Source organism: Eptesicus fuscus, chromosome 4 (assembly GCF_027574615.1).
Source record: "Eptesicus fuscus isolate TK198812 chromosome 4, DD_ASM_mEF_20220401, whole genome shotgun sequence".
Classification (NCBI taxonomy): Eukaryota; Metazoa; Chordata; class Mammalia; order Chiroptera; family Vespertilionidae; genus Eptesicus; species Eptesicus fuscus.
The window spans coordinates 21,960,883-21,977,749 of record NC_072476.1 but is presented as its reverse complement, the minus strand read 5'-3'; the positions used below and the strand labels follow the sequence as shown (position 1 = coordinate 21,977,749).

Below are 16,867 nucleotides of genomic sequence, written 5' to 3'. Positions count from 1 at the left end.
TTAAAGGGTCGCGGCATTAGAAAGGTTGAGAACCACTGTGTTAAGAGAGATCATGAATATATAAGACACATAAAAAAAAAACAACAAAAAAACTGCAGCCCCACTGTTTTGTAAATGGTACCTGTGGTTTATACATAAAATCTTCAGTGTCAGATTATGCATGCATTCAACAACTGCTGTAATTTAAACAAAAGAGACAGAAATGAAGATGCACCCTGGATTTTCATGCTACATTGATGATACAAAGAGGTTCTACAGATGATAAAAACACCACAAAGATTCATGGATAGAGTTTGAGCAAGATGGTTTTATAAAATATGAGCATGGATAAAGCAATTCTTCTATATTAATGTACTGCTTCATAAAATGTTAATTAAATTATATATATGTAACTAAATTAAAAAATTAAAACTTTTACCATTTCATCAACCTCCCTAAAAGTTTATAAGGGGAGACCACCTTGTATTTGAGTTTACCTTATATTCAGGCATACATATTCAAGAGAACATTCTTATAAGATAATGTGGTGAGCTGAAACAAGTAAATCTTCACAGAATATAAACTTATTTCACACACTGCAGTTCTCTCCTCTACTACATATGACCATACATATGACCACCTTCTTAAGCAATTGTATATTAGGATAATTTTATAACCAATCAACCCTCTTGTTTTGCAGGTAATAATTTAAACATTATTACACTGATCCAAGTGTACTGTGGAAGTTTGATCACATTTTGTCACGTTTCAGAAAATGTGGTTATTCTCTCTCAGACACTAAGATAAAGCTAGGCCTTTAATTGATGGAAGGTTCTAAAGCCATCTATCTGTCATCCACAGCCTCATGAAGGCTTTGAGAGCACCTTAGCCAAAATATTGCTGTATATCAATTAAACTGCACAAGAGTTGTGCCTAACAACAAGTATCAGATATCATATTGAAGGGAGAACAAGTTATACTCCAAAGACATATACTAAAAAACTAAGCATAGTAGCATATATCTTTTATCCATTTTCCTGAATAAGATAAGGTCAATAATGAAAAGAATTGGGAAATAATCAGAACCCAGAAAATAAATAACAAGGAAGTGTTGTATAGGAAACCAGTTTTATTTCTTCTGGCTTTTAAAAGTGAAATTAAAAAAATATATTTGCGAATATAACACTCATCAGAACTGAGGAAAGCACAGTAAATCCAGTTGAAATTCTTAATCGCGCACTTTTAATATGCATACTTATTAAGTGTGTTTGCAAATTTTAATAGTTTATATTTGCTAGTTTTGTGTTTTAAGTATTAAGAGTAAGTTATATCATTTCTATTAATTTACGTTAAAAATTGGCAGTATTGTGTTTTTGGAAACTCTGAGATGTCTCTGTAATCAATGAAAATTTCCTGAACAGATAACAAATTAATAGAAAATATTCATTCTGTATACAATGACGAGCCAGCCAAAGACTGAAAATATGGCCATATCTAATACTCATTAAAATAAAAATATTCAAATAAAACATTCTTATTTTCTTAGTGATCATTAAATAGTGCAAATTTTGCCAATTCTGAAATTAAGGTGCAACACATTGGAGATGGGGAAATTGGGAGGAGAACCTATATAATTCCACAAATCTATCTTCCCTAAAATCAGGACAGAAAGCTACTTTCCAATACCATTCTAGCATGAAATCTTCTGCTGGTGCTAAAATGGTTGCATTCAAAGCTCATTTCCAAAGAGAATGCTGCTACTAAAGATAATGGGGAAATAATGGAAGAATTGGATGGAAATTGCCTGTTACCCAAAACGAGGAAGTACCCCTACGAGGTTCTCTCCTGTGTGACAAACTGCCAAATGTAACTGGCAACAACAACAACAACAAAATTACTACCAAAGAGAAATAAACTGGGCTCACAAAGTCTAAATCAAATCCAAGGCCCCACTGCACATGCTGAGGAACTCACCATTCTTCCTTTCGTTCAGAGGGGGCAAGTACTGACTGGACTGCAAGGAGAGTTCCTGGAATTCGTGGGCAACAGCTTCACTTTGAGGACTTGGAGCAAGATGGGCTAAAGGTCCCAATTCATCCTCAGGGTCTAGTGCCCCTGTGTGATCCATTGTGTTCCAGCCACTGGCAGTGGGGAGTCCAAGACACCTCTTAAATGTGGTCTGTTGAAGAGACTGTCAAAATAAAGAATGCGTAAGTATGTGGTACATTTATTTTTCTTCGATTTGCACAAAAGTATTAAAATGGGACGCCTTAGTACTAGCTGTTTCACTGCTATGTGACAGTTGCCCTCTCTGGACCTCAGGTTCCTGTACAACACTCAGGAACAACTTATTTCCCATCTAACAACTAGGTAAATAAAAGTTGGAAGTATTTTGTATGATATTTTGGACAGTATAAAGAAAAGTTATAGTTATTGGTGTCATTACTTAAAGATTTTAATGAATCCTAAAATGAGACAAAAGCTGATGAAAATAAAAAAGCAGTCTGGCTTGAAAAATCTATCTTAACTGCCACAAATTAACCTGATTGACAGAGAAATCAATAACTGAAGCACCAAAGACACAATAAAAACCCTAAATATGTGACACTGGCTTAGGAACTGAGCAGTGGGCAGCAAAAAAAACTGTTACTGAAAGCTAGAAGGATGGCGGTCCATATCATTCAGTGGCAAAATATTTGATAAAACTGTTGCCTGCTTAGTAGCATTTCATACCACAGTTTGTTTATTCATTCATCTATAGGTGGACATTGAGTTTTTACAGTTTTTACCTATCAGAAAATAAAGATGCTATGAATATTCCTATACAAGTATTTTTTTTCCATTGATTTCTTTCTTTCTTTCTTTCTTTCTTTCTTTCTTTCTTTCTTTCTTTCTTTCTTTCTTTCTTTCTTTCTTTCTTTCTTCTTCTTCTTTTTTTTTTTAGAGAGAGTGGAAGGAAGGGGGAAAGACAGAGAGAGAAATATTGATGTGAGAGACACCTTGACTGGTTGCCTCCCGCACACACCCTGACCAGGGCCGTGAATCGAGCTTGCAACCGAGGTATATGCCCTTGACTGAAATTGAACCCGGAACCCTTCAGTCCGAGGGCCGATGCACTATCTACTGAGCCAAAACGGCTAGGGCTCTTGTACAAGTATTTATATGGATACATGCTTTCACTTCTCTTAGGCAAGTATCTAGGAATGAAAGGGCTGAATCATATGGCAGCTGCATGTTCAGATTTTAAAGAAACTGACAAACTGTATTTCGAAGTGGTTGTGCCATTTTGCACTCTTACCAGCAGTGAATGAGAACTCCACTTGTTTCACTTTCTAACCAACACTTGATTATGATCAATCTTTTATTTTAGTTACTTTATTTTCATTTTTAAAATTAGATGGTTTATTTTCTTATCATTTTGAAAGTTCTTTATATATCCTGGACAAAAGTCCTTTATCAGGTATGTAATTTGCAAATATTTTCTCCAAGTCAATGCCTTATCTTACTATGCTCTTAATAGTGTTTTGTAAAGAACAGATGCTTTGAATTTGATGAAGTCCAATTTATCAATTTTTTTCTTTTATGAAACATGTTTTTAGTGTTGAAGCTAGGAAATCTTTGATTAACCCAAGGTCACAAAGACTACCTCATGTTTTGTTTTAGATATTTTATAGTTTTTGTTTTACATTTAAGTCTATGATCCACTTTGGGTTAATTTTTATATATGTTGTGAAATCTGAATCAACGTTTTCTTTTTTGGCATAAGGACATCTGATTGTCTAAGCACCATTTGTTGAAAAGGTAATCTTTTCTTCACTAAACTGCCTTGGCACCTTTGTTGCAAGTCAACTGACCATGTATATGTGGATTGATTTCTTGACTCTATATTTAGAATTCAAAATAAAAATTATAACACTGTTATAATGATATATATGTAATACAGATTTGCTTTTGTTCCTCTATTTTTTTCTAATTTAACTCCTGGTTTGATTACTCGAATGTTCTTATATTTTAAAAGACTGTGTAAATTCATAGAATAACAATATCTTAACTGAAAGGTATCTTAGAACCAAGACCTAGTATAAGTGATTCTTAACCTTCCTCACAATATGATAATCATTTGAGAAAAAAAAAATCCCTGATAGGGCAAGGGGGAGGATCTACAAAAATTTTGATACAATTGGTCTTGATAGAGTGATTCTAATGTATAGTCAGGTTGAGATTCATTAATCTAGTGGGACCCCGCCCCCTATTTTATAGAGAATAAGTCATCTGCCCAATGAGTGGGACGAGAAGTCAGTAGCAAACTATTACACCATGTGTGAAAAATAACAGAATATAAGTAGGTATGAAGTGCTATACGAACCTAAGAATTAAATTCCTAATTTTATTTGGGTAAACTAGGAAAGTCTTGAAGGGTAAATAGAAGTTGGTAGGCACGGAAATTTTTCTCATCAAAGTATAGTGGTATGAATAGTTATCGCCTAACAGCAAACGTTTGATGGGACCAGTGCAGAAAGGGCATGGCATGGGGTTGGGGGGTGCAGAAGACAAGCTGGTGTAGTAAATTAAAGCACAATTGTGAAGTAATATGGACTCTATATGATCAGATTGGTATTTTAGAAAGGTAATTCTGGCAGAGGTAGGTAACTAGTAAAATCTCTTGCTAAAATGCTGAAGGACTAAGTTAATATGGTAGAAATGCAGAATAGGAAATAAATTCCAATTAACATTTAAGAGGCGAAATATCAAGGCTTGATGACTGGCTAATTTGAAAGGTAAAGGAAAATAAAGAATTGAGAGTGGTGGAGGCTTTTAGATTTGGGCAGTTGTAAAAGCTGGAATGAGTAGTAGGGAAGGTGAAAGTAAACTGAGAATCTACAGGACCCTTGGAGGGAGCTCTAAAAAAATGGGTGGCTAGAGATATAGAGATTTAATTTTTGGCAAGATACTTAACCTCTCAGGGACTCAGTTTCATAACTTAAAAAATGAAAATGACAAGTGAAAATAAGAAAAGGGTAGACTATTTACTACATTTCTACTAAGCTTGGCACTAAGCCTCATCTTTGCAATCCTTAATTTTTCCCTAATGACCTCTCTGTGGGTAGGTATTATTCTCATTTTACAGATGAGAAAACTAAGGCTTGGAAAAATGAAACAAATTTGAGAGATTAAATTTGAGAGATCAAAGCCAGGATTCCCAACTTTAGAGACCATATTCTTTAACAATAACACAATATTTATGTGCCAAAAATGCCAATAAGTTGAAGCAAATAATTGGGAGAGACAGAAAAATTTGGAGGGGAGAGTCGTGAGAAAGAGGAAGATAAAGCTGTGAAAAGATCCATTTATAAAATTTTTTAACATCCACACTGAAGGCCCAGAGCATTAGGCACTAGGATGGGCACTGGGATGGGCATTGGGGTTCCAATGACAACTCAATCATATCCCTGTATCTCCTGGAGGTCAAGACCATGTCAATTAGGCAATTATAACCTAACATTAGTGCTTAACAGGAGTTAGTAGAACATGCTTGCTTCGTGGCAGATGAAGGAAACCCTCTCCTTGTTCCGCTTTAGAAAACCCTCACAGTATAACTAACTGTAATTAAACTCCAGACCAGAAAAAAAATGAAATCTAGTCACAGATGTACTGAATATAAAAGAACATTTTTGACATGAGGTAAAAGTGTTTTAAATAAACAACTTCTAAGCAGGGTTTTTATTTGTAGCAGCTGGATTTTTATATATCACCATAAAATACAGAGCAAAAATGTTATAAGAATACCAAATTCTGAGAATACACTATATAGGAAAAGTTACATAACTGTTCTATGCTTGAAGTGGCAATTATAGTTCTAAAAATGCCAGTGAGATTATTTATTTTTTAACTTGTTTACTGTAGATTTGTTTCAAATGAACATAACATGGAACAAATTCCATACTTAACATCTTCAAAAATGATGCATTCTTAAGTACTACAACTAATACTTAAGTAAACACTATTTCTGAAATATTCATTGTGATCCATCCATAAATAAAAATTTGAATTAGCAAAATTTAAAACACATGTGGCTTTTAAATTGCCATATAAAAAGATATAAAGAACTAGAAAATTTTATTAGTTCTCCAAGTAAAATGACCCAAACCCAAGTCTTTTAACAGCTTGAACAATTGCATTTTCCAAGTTTACTAAAAATGAATGATTCTCAGAGAGTAAGAACTGACTGGAGAATTAATTTTAAGCTAAGATGATTCCTATATTTAGCAACTACTGGGTCAAAAAGAAACTCTAATTTTGAACCACAAATTAACATCTGATTTAAATGCTAAGAATATTTGTAAACATATTAAATGTAAACATATATATATATATATAAAATGTTGATTTCAGAGAGGAAGGAAGAGGGGGAGAGAGATAGAAACATCAGTGACAAGAGAGAATCATTGATCGGCTGCCTCCTGCACACCCCGCACTGGGGATCGAGCCCGCAACCCAGGCATGTGCCCTTGACTGGAAGTGAAACCGGGAGCCTTCAGTCCGCAGGCCAATGCTCTACCCACTGAGCCAAACCAGCTAAGGCATAAATGTTTTATTTAACAGATAAAAAGTATACTGTACTCCAATTTCCCAATTCTGTAAGGCAGGGAATAAAAGAGGATGGGAAAAGAAAACAAAGACAGAAAGAGAGAAAGGAGAAGAGAAAGGCATACTAAAAAGAGGGAAATATGTTTTCTAACTCTTTACTCTTTTTGATATTAGGAATCACTAGAATGTAAACAAAGCTATTTTTCTAAATTCAAAAGTATTGCAAAATACATGAAAAAAAATCAAAGTTTAAATTATTGTGACTAGTTAAGTAGCGGAGGTGGGACCATGAGTCTCCTACCTTGTAATCCAGTTCTTTGGTTTCTAATTAACCAGAGGAGAAACCCTATTATCTGAGGCAACCATGCCAGGTAGTTTGATAGTAAATCGAAAAAAAAAAATTCAGTTAAAGAGAAGTCATTAAAAATGATACTCAATTCTGAAAAAATTTTCTTTCAAATTAGACTGCATAAATGTCCATTTGTTTGCCAGTCTTCCGGGGTCATGATTTTCTCTTTCCAGATGTGTCAGGTCTTTGGCATAAACCATGACTATAAGTTCTAGTTTCCATTTCTTTAAAGTAGAACAAAAATTTAAAAGATTTTGAGCACAGAATGCATCAATATTTTTATAACTTTTTACCCAATATTTTTAGTTTCTTGCCTAGACTCAATTCAAAAGTATTAAGTAATATGCCTCTATGTTCCCAAATATTTAATGTTTTTTGCACTCTTATTTCATCAGTTTATATAATATTTAGTCAAACTACATAATTATGATTACTACAACTACTGGCATAAACAGATTTAGGAATAAACACAGCTGACTTTTGGTTAGCATACAACTTAGTGAGAACAGATGTGTCACCAGACTTCAGTGTCATTTCCTAGCCATGACCATTCAGTATATCCTAAGACCGTGGTCGGCAAACTGCAGCTCGCGAGCCACATGCGGCTCTTTGGCCCCTTGAGTGTGGCTCTTCCACAAAATACCACGGCCTGGGCGAGTCTATTTTGAAGAAGTGACGTTAGAAGAAGTTTAAGTTTAAACAATTTGGCTCTCAAAAGAAATTTCAATCGTTGTACTGTTGATATTTGGCTCTGTTGACTAATGAGTTTGCCGACCACTGTCCTAAGACAAAGGGATTGGAGAGAGTGGTAATCCAACAAACTGGACAAGTGGAGGATAGATAAGAGAGGTTCTTCCACAAAGCATTTTAAAGATTTATGTTGATGCCAAGGACATCTCAATTAGAAATTTGGGTCTTTTTAAAGTTTTAAAGTTTTCTGGAATCTGTTAATACAAATTACTACTTAGATATTATTTCATTACTGTCTAACTTTATGCAAATGTGTTAATATTGTACTCTAAAATAACAGTTCAGAGTACACACCAAATAAAAGTTCGCATTCAGAGTTTTGTAACAGCATTCTAGTACAACTATGAACACATTTCAAACACTATTAGTTCAATATGAAATAATCTATTCTCACTGTATCATAGTCCTTCAAAATACTTGCGAATTCTTCTCTGTATTAAACATAATGGTATCTATAATAATAAAAGTGAAATATGCAAATTGACCAAATGGCTGAATAGCAGAATGACTGTCCAGATGACCTTCTGGATGACGCCAGGGCTGCAAGGGCAGCCGGGGCTGTGAAGGCCCACTCTTGCACAAATTTCATGCATTGGGCCTCTAGTATATGATAAAATAGCAATTTTAACCAACTGTGAAAATTGTATTAATTTTACTAGTATAACAGCTGTAGATAAGAGTTTTCTGTTGATATAATTCACATGCCAAAAAATCATTTTAAATTGTACAATTCAATAATTTTTAGTATATTCACAAGATGTGCAACCATCACCATCTAATTTCAGAACATTGGTTTCACATCTAAAAATAAATCCCATATGCATTAGTAGTCATTTCCTGTTCTCTCTACCCCAAGTTCCTGGCAACTACTAACCTATGGCTTTCATGTTCTAGATATTTTGTATCAATAGAACATACACAATGGATTTGCAGATTCTAGACACTTCATATCAATAGAATCATATAATATGTGGCCTCTTTGTGTAACTTCTTTCACTTGACATGTTTTCAAGATTCATTCATGTTGTACCAGGTATCAGTATTCCCTTCATTTTTATGGCTGAATAATATTCCATTGTATGGATCTACTACAATTTGTTTATCCATTCTACAGTTAACAGTCTTTGGATTAATTCTGCATTTTGGCTACTGTGAATAATTTGCTATGAACATTCATTTACAACTTTTTGTGTAACATATGTTTTCAATTCTCTTGGGTATTTTCATAGGAGTGAAATAACTGGGTCACATAGTAACTTTATGCTTAATTGCCTGAGGAACTACCCAACTGTTGTCCACAGTGGCTGCATCATTTTGCATTCCTACCAGCAAAGTATAAGGGTTCCAATTTCTCTAAATCCTCCTTAAGGAAAAAAAAAAAAAATTAAAGTTATCCTAGTGGCTATCAAGTAGTAGCTCATTGTGGTTTTGATGTGCACTTCCCTAATGCCTAATGATGTTGAGCATCTTTTTCTGGCCATTTACATATCTTCTTTGGAGAAATGCCCATTTGAAAATTAGGTTATTTGGCCCTTGCAGGTTGGCTCAGTTGGTTGCAGCATTGTCCCATACACCAAAAGATTGTGGGTTCAATTCCCGATCAGGGCACATACCTAGGTTGCAGGTACAATCCCCGGTCCGGCCCAGGGGGTTACGGGAGGCAGCCGATCAATTTTCTCTTTCACATCTCTCTCTCCACATCTCTCTCTCTCTCTCTCTCTAATAAATGAATAAATAAAGTAAATAAATAAATAATTAGGTCATTTGTCTTTTTATTGAGTTGGAATATTTTTCTGTGTATGTGTGATTCTCAATATTATTAGTTACTTGGGAAATGCACTTAAAACCACAATGAGATACCACTTTACACTCACCAGAATGGCTATAACAAAAAGACAGCCCTGGCTAGGTGGCTCATTTGGTAGGAGCGTCATCCTGTATACCAAAAGGTTGCAGGTTCAATTCATAGCCAGGGCAAGTAGGGCAGCCGATCAATGTTTCCCTCTCACATTGATGGTTTCTCTCTCTCTCTTTCTCCTAACTTCCCTCCCTCTCTCTCTCTCTCTAAAATCAATTTTAAAAATACTTACTTATGTGCAAGGGAGCTCCCATAAGATTGTCAGTTGATTCCTTAACAGAAACTTTGCAAATCAAGAGAGATTGGCACAAAATATTAAAAATGATGAAGAGTAAGAACCTACAACCAAGATTATTCTACCTGGCAAGTGTATCATTTAGAATTCAAGAAGAGATATGTTCCAGAGAAGAAAAAGCCTAAAGGAGATCATCACCACTAAATTAGTATTACAACATGCTAGAGGGCCAGTCCATGAAATTCGTGCACGGGGAAAGGGAGTCCCTCAGCCCGACCTGCACCCTCTCACAATCCGGGACCATTGGCTCCTAACTGCTTGCTTGCCTGCCTGCCTGCCTGCCTGATTGCCCCTAGCCACTCTGCCTGCCTGCCTGATTGCCCCTAACCACTCTGCCTGCCTGTCTGATCACCCCTAACTGCTCACCTGCCTGCCTGATCACCCCTAACCATCTCTACCTCGGCCCTTGCCATGGCAGCTTCATCCAGAATGATGTCCGGAAGGTCATTTGGCTGTCTGGTCTAATTAGTATATTATGTTTTTATTATCATAGATGTTAGAGGGACATCTTTAAAAAACAAAAGATCAGAAATGCAAATAAGAAAATTAAATTTTCACTGACAAAGGCGAACACTTAATAAAGTCAATTGCCCTGGCTGGTTTAGCTCGGTAGATAGAGCATCGGCCTGCGGACTGAAGAGTCCCAGGTTCAATTCCTGTCAAGGGCACATGCCCAGGTTATGGGCTTGATCCCCAGTAGGGGCCATGTAGTAGACAGCCGATCAATGATTCTTTCTCATCATTGATGTTTCTATCTCTCTCTCCCGCTCCCTTCCTTGCTGAAATCAATAAAAATATATTTTTATAAAATCAATTATTCAACCAATTATAAAGCTAGTATAAAAGTTAAAAGACAAAGGTAGAAAGATCATGTGTAATTACAAAAATAAATTAAGGGATAGCCACAAACACACATATAAAAGAAGTAAACAATAATGAAAAAAAAAATATGGAGGGAGGAAAAATTGTAGTGTCTTGAGAATGTCTTCTAATTTAAGTGACCATTAACTTAAAACAGACTGCTATAAACATAACTTGGTATATATGAAGCATGTAGTAACCACAAAATTAAAAAACTACAATATATAAAGAGAAAGGAATCCAAACACAATACTACTAAAGTCATCAACATAAAAGAGGAGAACAAGAGTATAACAAAGGAACAGAGAAAAAATACAAATAGAATCAGAAAACAATAAAATAGCAGTAACTACTTGCCTATCAATAATTATCTTAGCCCTGCTGATGTGGCTAATTATTATTATTATTTTACATGTAAATGGACTAGATGCTTTAACCTGAAGACCTAGGATGGTTGAATGAATTAAAAAACAAAACAAAAAAACAAGACCTGTGCATATGCTGCCTACAAGAGACCCATTTCAGATCAAAAGACACACACAGACTGAATATAAAGGGAAGGAAAAAGATATTTTATGCAAATAAAAAAGGCTGGGGTAGCAATACTTATATCAGACAAAGACTTTAAAACAGTGGCTGTAACAAGAGACAAAGAGGTTATTTCAAAATAATAAATGGATCAATCCAAAAAGAGGATATAAATCTTGTAAACATTGAAGCACCCAACGTAGGAGCACCTGAATATATAAAGCCAATATTAACCCTTTGCACTCGCTTGCTTTTTTCTCGATTCCTTTATTCTAATGCTAACCGTGTTGAGTCACACTCGACATCTGAGTGCAAAAGGTTAATAGATATAAAGGTAGAGACAGAAAGATATAATAGTAGGGGACTTTAACACCACATTGACATCAATGGATAGATAATACAGACAGAAAATCAACAAGGAAACAGTAGCCTTAAATGACACATTATCCTATCCTATATAATAAAAGGCTAATATGCAAATCGACCAAACAGCGAAACGACCAGTCACTAAAATACACTGACCACCAGGGGGCAGATGCTCAACGCAGGAGCTTCCTCCTGGTGGTCAGTGTGCTCCCACAGGGGGAGGGCCTCTCAGCCAGAAGCTGGGCTCACGGCTGGCAAGTGCAGCAGCAATGGTGGGAGCCTCTCCCGCCTCCGCAACAGCGCTAAGGATGTCCAACTGACGGCTTAGGCCTGCTCCCTGCGAGAAGGTGCAGGCCGGGCTGAGGGACCCCCCCCCCCGCCACAAGTGCACGAATTTCGTGCACCGGGCCTCTAGTATTAGATATTTGATAATTGATATTTTAGAACATTTCACCCAAAAGCAGAATATACATTCCTTTCAAGTTCACATTGAACATTTTCCAGGACATACCACATGTTAGGCCACAAAACAAACCTAAATAAATTTAAGAAGACTGAAATCATATTTAGCATCTTCTCGATCATAATGGTAGGAAGTAACTCAGCAAAGTGAACTAGACAAAACATACCTATGACAAGAAGAAAACTGAAAAAAAAAAACAAAAAGCGGGGGCAGAGGGGCTAAATAACATGCTACTAAAAAATGAGATCAAGGAAGAAATCAAAAGATACTTTGAGATAAGTGAAAATGAAGATACAAATCTATGAGACACAGCCAAAGTAGTTCTAAGAGGGAATGGGTAGCAAACAGGCCTACCTCAAGAAACAATAAGTAAATCTCAAATAAACAATCTAACCTTACATCTAAAGGAACTGGAACTAGAACAAGAACAAAGCACACAGTGAGAAGAAGGAAAGAAATGGTAAAGATCAGAATAAAAATAAACAAAATAGAGCCTAAAAAATGAACAGAAAAGATCAATGAAACCAAGAGCTGGTTCTTTGAAAAGATAAACAAAATTGAACTATGTGTGACTGGGATAATGTGATGGACTGGTTTCTGGCAGAGGTGAGGGTGAATTTTATTTTTTAATTTAGAGGATGTTTATTAAAGCTGGGGACAGTGAAACAAGGAAGGGCCTAGGGCAGTGATGGGCAACCTTTTGAGCTTGGTGTTTCAAACTTCGCCAAAAAACTGAGCATAACTCGGGTAGTGTGTCACTTTGAGGAAAAAAACATTATTTCGCAAATGTTTCATCCTCAGGAGCAGCAAATGTTTCATCCTCGGCCTGCAGCCGCCTCAGCAGCCGCGTGTCATCAGAAATGGCTACGCGTGTCAGTGCTGACACGCGTGTCATAGGTTCGCCATAACTGGCCTAGGATAACAGGAGAGGAAGTAGGTAGAGAAAGAGCCTAGGCTGGGCAACTCTGGCTCATTAAGAAGTCAGAGAAAAGAGGGCGTTGGGGAGAGGTCAGGGTGTTCGTCCGGGATGAACTGCTACTGTCCATTGCGCCCTGGTTGCAAGCCTTATGGGGTCCCTTAGAGTTTAGGAGATGCAGGCCTGTGGGGGAAGGAGAGGGGAGTGGGAGGAAAAAGGTGCAGATGTGCTCCTGGGAGGAAGAACATGCAGAGACTGGATTTTAGTATTGTTTTATTATTACCTCTGAACAAATGATTGTATTAATTATGTGTAAATAGGAAACAAATAAAAAAGATCTTTTTGAATATTTGATCCATTCTCCAATTTATATAGTCTCTCTCAGCTTTTTGTCATTTGAAATTTGCCCTTTATATATATTCACTAGAGGTCCGATGCTTGAAATTCATGCAAGGGGCTTGGCCTCCCCCGCTGCCGCCACGGCCGCCTCTGCCTCGGCCCCCAGCCGCCTCTGCCTCGCCCGCCACCGTAGCTTCGTCCGGAAGGATGTCCGATATAATTAGCATATTACACTTTTATTATTATAGATCTTAGTCAATGACTAAAATATTTAACTGAACAGAACTTGACAAAACCTTCTAAACTAATAAAAATCTTTCCTATCGATGTTAATCCATCCTCACTATCCCAACTTCAGAAGTTACAAGAAGCACAACTAAGGGCAAGTCATTTAACCTTCCTAAGCCTCTTTGTAAAATGGGTATAAATAATATTTCCCTTGTGGGGTGCCAATGAAATGAGACAAAGATATCAAGTGCTTGGAATCATGCTTGGCACTAAGAAAGCATTCAGTAATTGCTCATGGGCTTCACTTTCAGTTATGTTGTTTCCTGGCTGATGTACTCACCTAACTGTCATAACATTTAGCCCATATTTCATGAGAGACCTTGTCACATGACCTGTGGTGCTGGAAGCTTTCTCCTTTGTTTGTCAGCCTGCCTGGGTTCAAATTCCAGCTCTGAAATTTTCTAGTTGGTGGGCAAACCACTAAACTTTCAAAGCTGTAGAATCTTTTTTTAAAAATGGGGGTGACAAAGGTACTTAACTTCACAGGATTAAAGGGAGCATTGAAGAAATATTAGATGTGAGGTTCACAGTAGAGTTTTTGGGCACATAGAAAGTAGTCAATAAATGTTAGCAATTACTGTTATTATTTTGTCAATGACATTCCTGGTTCTCTATTATGTGAAATAACATAAAAAGTATTTCAATGATTAATCTAAATTTTGATTTTAAAAAACAAACCAAAAAACCTCATGCTAAACCTCATTTCTAGCTTGCCTTGACTTTCTAATTATACTTCAAACTTCCAAATTTAAAAAAAGTTTATTCTTACCAATTGTTCTGACACACACACAGAAATATTCTGATGAATAAATGATCATAGGGTTTAAAAAATTTTCCTAACACAGGCATAATACAGGCTAGCTCTGAAAGAAGCAGAGGGTGAAATCAATATTAATATATTTTATTGTTTTGTCTAATATTTAGGATTTAATATGCTTTGGACTTCCAGATATCTGACAATATAACATGGCTATAGGTATAAACTAAAGTTTTCTGCAAGAAAATAACAACTCATTTTTAAAGAGAGGATACTGTTCCTATAGTCACTTAAAACTAAGTACACAAATTAATCTCAGCAGAGTACAAGAATTTCCCAAAGTGGTATGGGTGGTTTTTCTTAGTAGAATCAGTAAAATAAAAGCTCTCCATATACTTTTTATTCCTTATAACATTGCTATCTCTTTAGTTTTTTCTTAACCTTTTGCACTCGGATGTCGAGTGTGACTCGACACGGTTAGCATTAGAATAACGGAATTGAGAAAAAAGCAAGCGAGTGCAAAGGGTAAAAGTATCCAGAGACATTCAGGAGTTTGAATTTGGCCCTTGAAAGTAATTATTTAAGGGAAGGACTACAATTTCTGTGCTGGAAATGACTAAACTAATGAAGGGGAAGGCAGATCAGATGTGTGTTCCGCAAGCCCTTTGTTTTCCAAGCAGCATTATTTTAATTATTTCCTATAAATACATCATTGTCCTTAAGAAAAATATTTTTCAGATAAACACAAAAATCTTTAATCATCACTTGGAACACCACTTGGAAATGACCTCAGCATATTATAAACTTTAAAAACAGATTTAGCGTATGAAAGCCCATTTGCTAATTAAGAAAAGCAACTATTACATGGAATTTCATTAAACAAGTTATTTTAGAAAGACATAAGGGTTTTTATCAGATGAGTGGCAACAGAATATTTTTAGAAAATTCTGGGAGATGTGGCAAAAAAATTGTCTACTCTACAGAACTGAGGTGTTAGCTAGAGAGTGATTCCGCTGACCCTCACCCACCCCTACTGCTACCAGAAACTTCTCTGAGGCTTCCCCGCCAAGCTGCCTCCTTTGGTGGACATGACCATTCTCTCTGCTAGGCCAGAATTACAATTAAACCTTGGGAAGGAATTAAGATTTCCTTCCAAATCTAAGAGAGATCAGAGAGACCTGGAGCCCCAAGTATTTTTCCCAAATGGAATTCTGACCATGAAGCAAAGATGGAGGGGTTGGACAGAGGGTGAGCCTGCTGCTGCCTTTACAAACACCCTTGCCAAGATGGCCACAAGAAAGGTAGATGCAATTGCACTTGGCCAACCTGAGATAGACAGCAATGGGCAGACACTCATGTCAATAAAGCATTCTAGTTTCTTTCTCCTTAGCACACTGCACTGTTAAAGACTTGCAACCTTAATATGGTCCTTGAAGCTATAGGTAAGTGACTCTAGAGGGGTCTTTATTTGAAGTGCTAAGTGAATTCCAACAGGTACCAAAGTACAAAACAAAAGGCAGATTTCATAGTTTTGAACAAACTTATCCCATGCACAACAACAAAGTATTCAAAGAGCACACAGGAAAAATTGTAACAGGAAAAACTGTAGTAGCTAAAAATATACATACATTTACGGAGGAAAAAAATGAAAACAATCTATTGCCTATCAGGTTAAATAAGTACTGGTACATTCATTCCACTGAAATTATCCTATAATTGAAAACAAAAACAAAAACTTGGATAGATCTATATGTACCGAAAAAGGAAAATGTCCATGATATGTAACTAAGCAGAAAAACCTGCCTACTGAACAGAATGAATTATGTGTATATATAACACATACACAGAGAGAGCAAGAGAAAGAATGAGGCAGGTAAGGACAGCAGCAGGTAGGCTGGCAGCTGAGAGTAGGCAGGGAGAGTATGTGCAAGGCAGGCTAAAAGCTAAAGAAACAGAGAGAAGGTGAGAGGAAAACAGACAGAGAGGAGAGATAGGTAGGACACAGAAAAAGAAGAAATGGGCAGGAGGCAGCAGACAGAGACCAACAGATACACAAGGACAGACACGGAAAGGTACACTCCGAAATGGCTGTCACTCTGAATGTCCTGTACAATAGCCACTAGCCACATGTGTCTGTTTAAATTTAAATTAATTAAAATTAAATACCATTTAAAATTCCGATCTGCCATCGCACTAGTCACCTTTCAAGTGCTCCACAGCCACATGTGGTTAATGGCTACTGTATTGGCAGCGCAAAAATATTTCCATCACTGCAGAAAGTTCTGCTGGGTAGTGCTGTTTTATACCCTTTGGTATTGTGTAAACTTTTTGTACTTTTATAGTTTGCAAAGAGAATAAAGACATTTCCAATTTGAAAAACATAGTTTTTGTTTTACTCTCCCTCCCCATTCTGCATCTCTTTTAACAGTTCTTTTTCAAACATCACAGAAGCACCAGAGGGCTTAATGACCTGTATATTGCCAATTTTCTCTAAGTTATTTGATTCTTATTAACTCAGTTCTACTTAATA

The 16,867-nt window shown here is 36.4% G+C and overlaps 1 protein-coding gene across 1 annotated transcript in view; it reads right to left on the bottom strand.

Annotated features, from left to right (window-relative positions):
• Window positions 1-16,867, bottom strand: part of MRTFB (myocardin related transcription factor B) — a 200,172-nt gene that overhangs the window by 133,528 nt on the left and 49,777 nt on the right. The window contains exon 4 of the mRNA XM_054714745.1: window positions 1,954-2,170. Coding sequence (XP_054570720.1) covers window positions 1,954-2,107 — 154 coding nt within the window. The 5' untranslated portion in view covers window positions 2,108-2,170. The remainder of the gene's footprint in view (window positions 1-1,953; window positions 2,171-16,867) is intronic.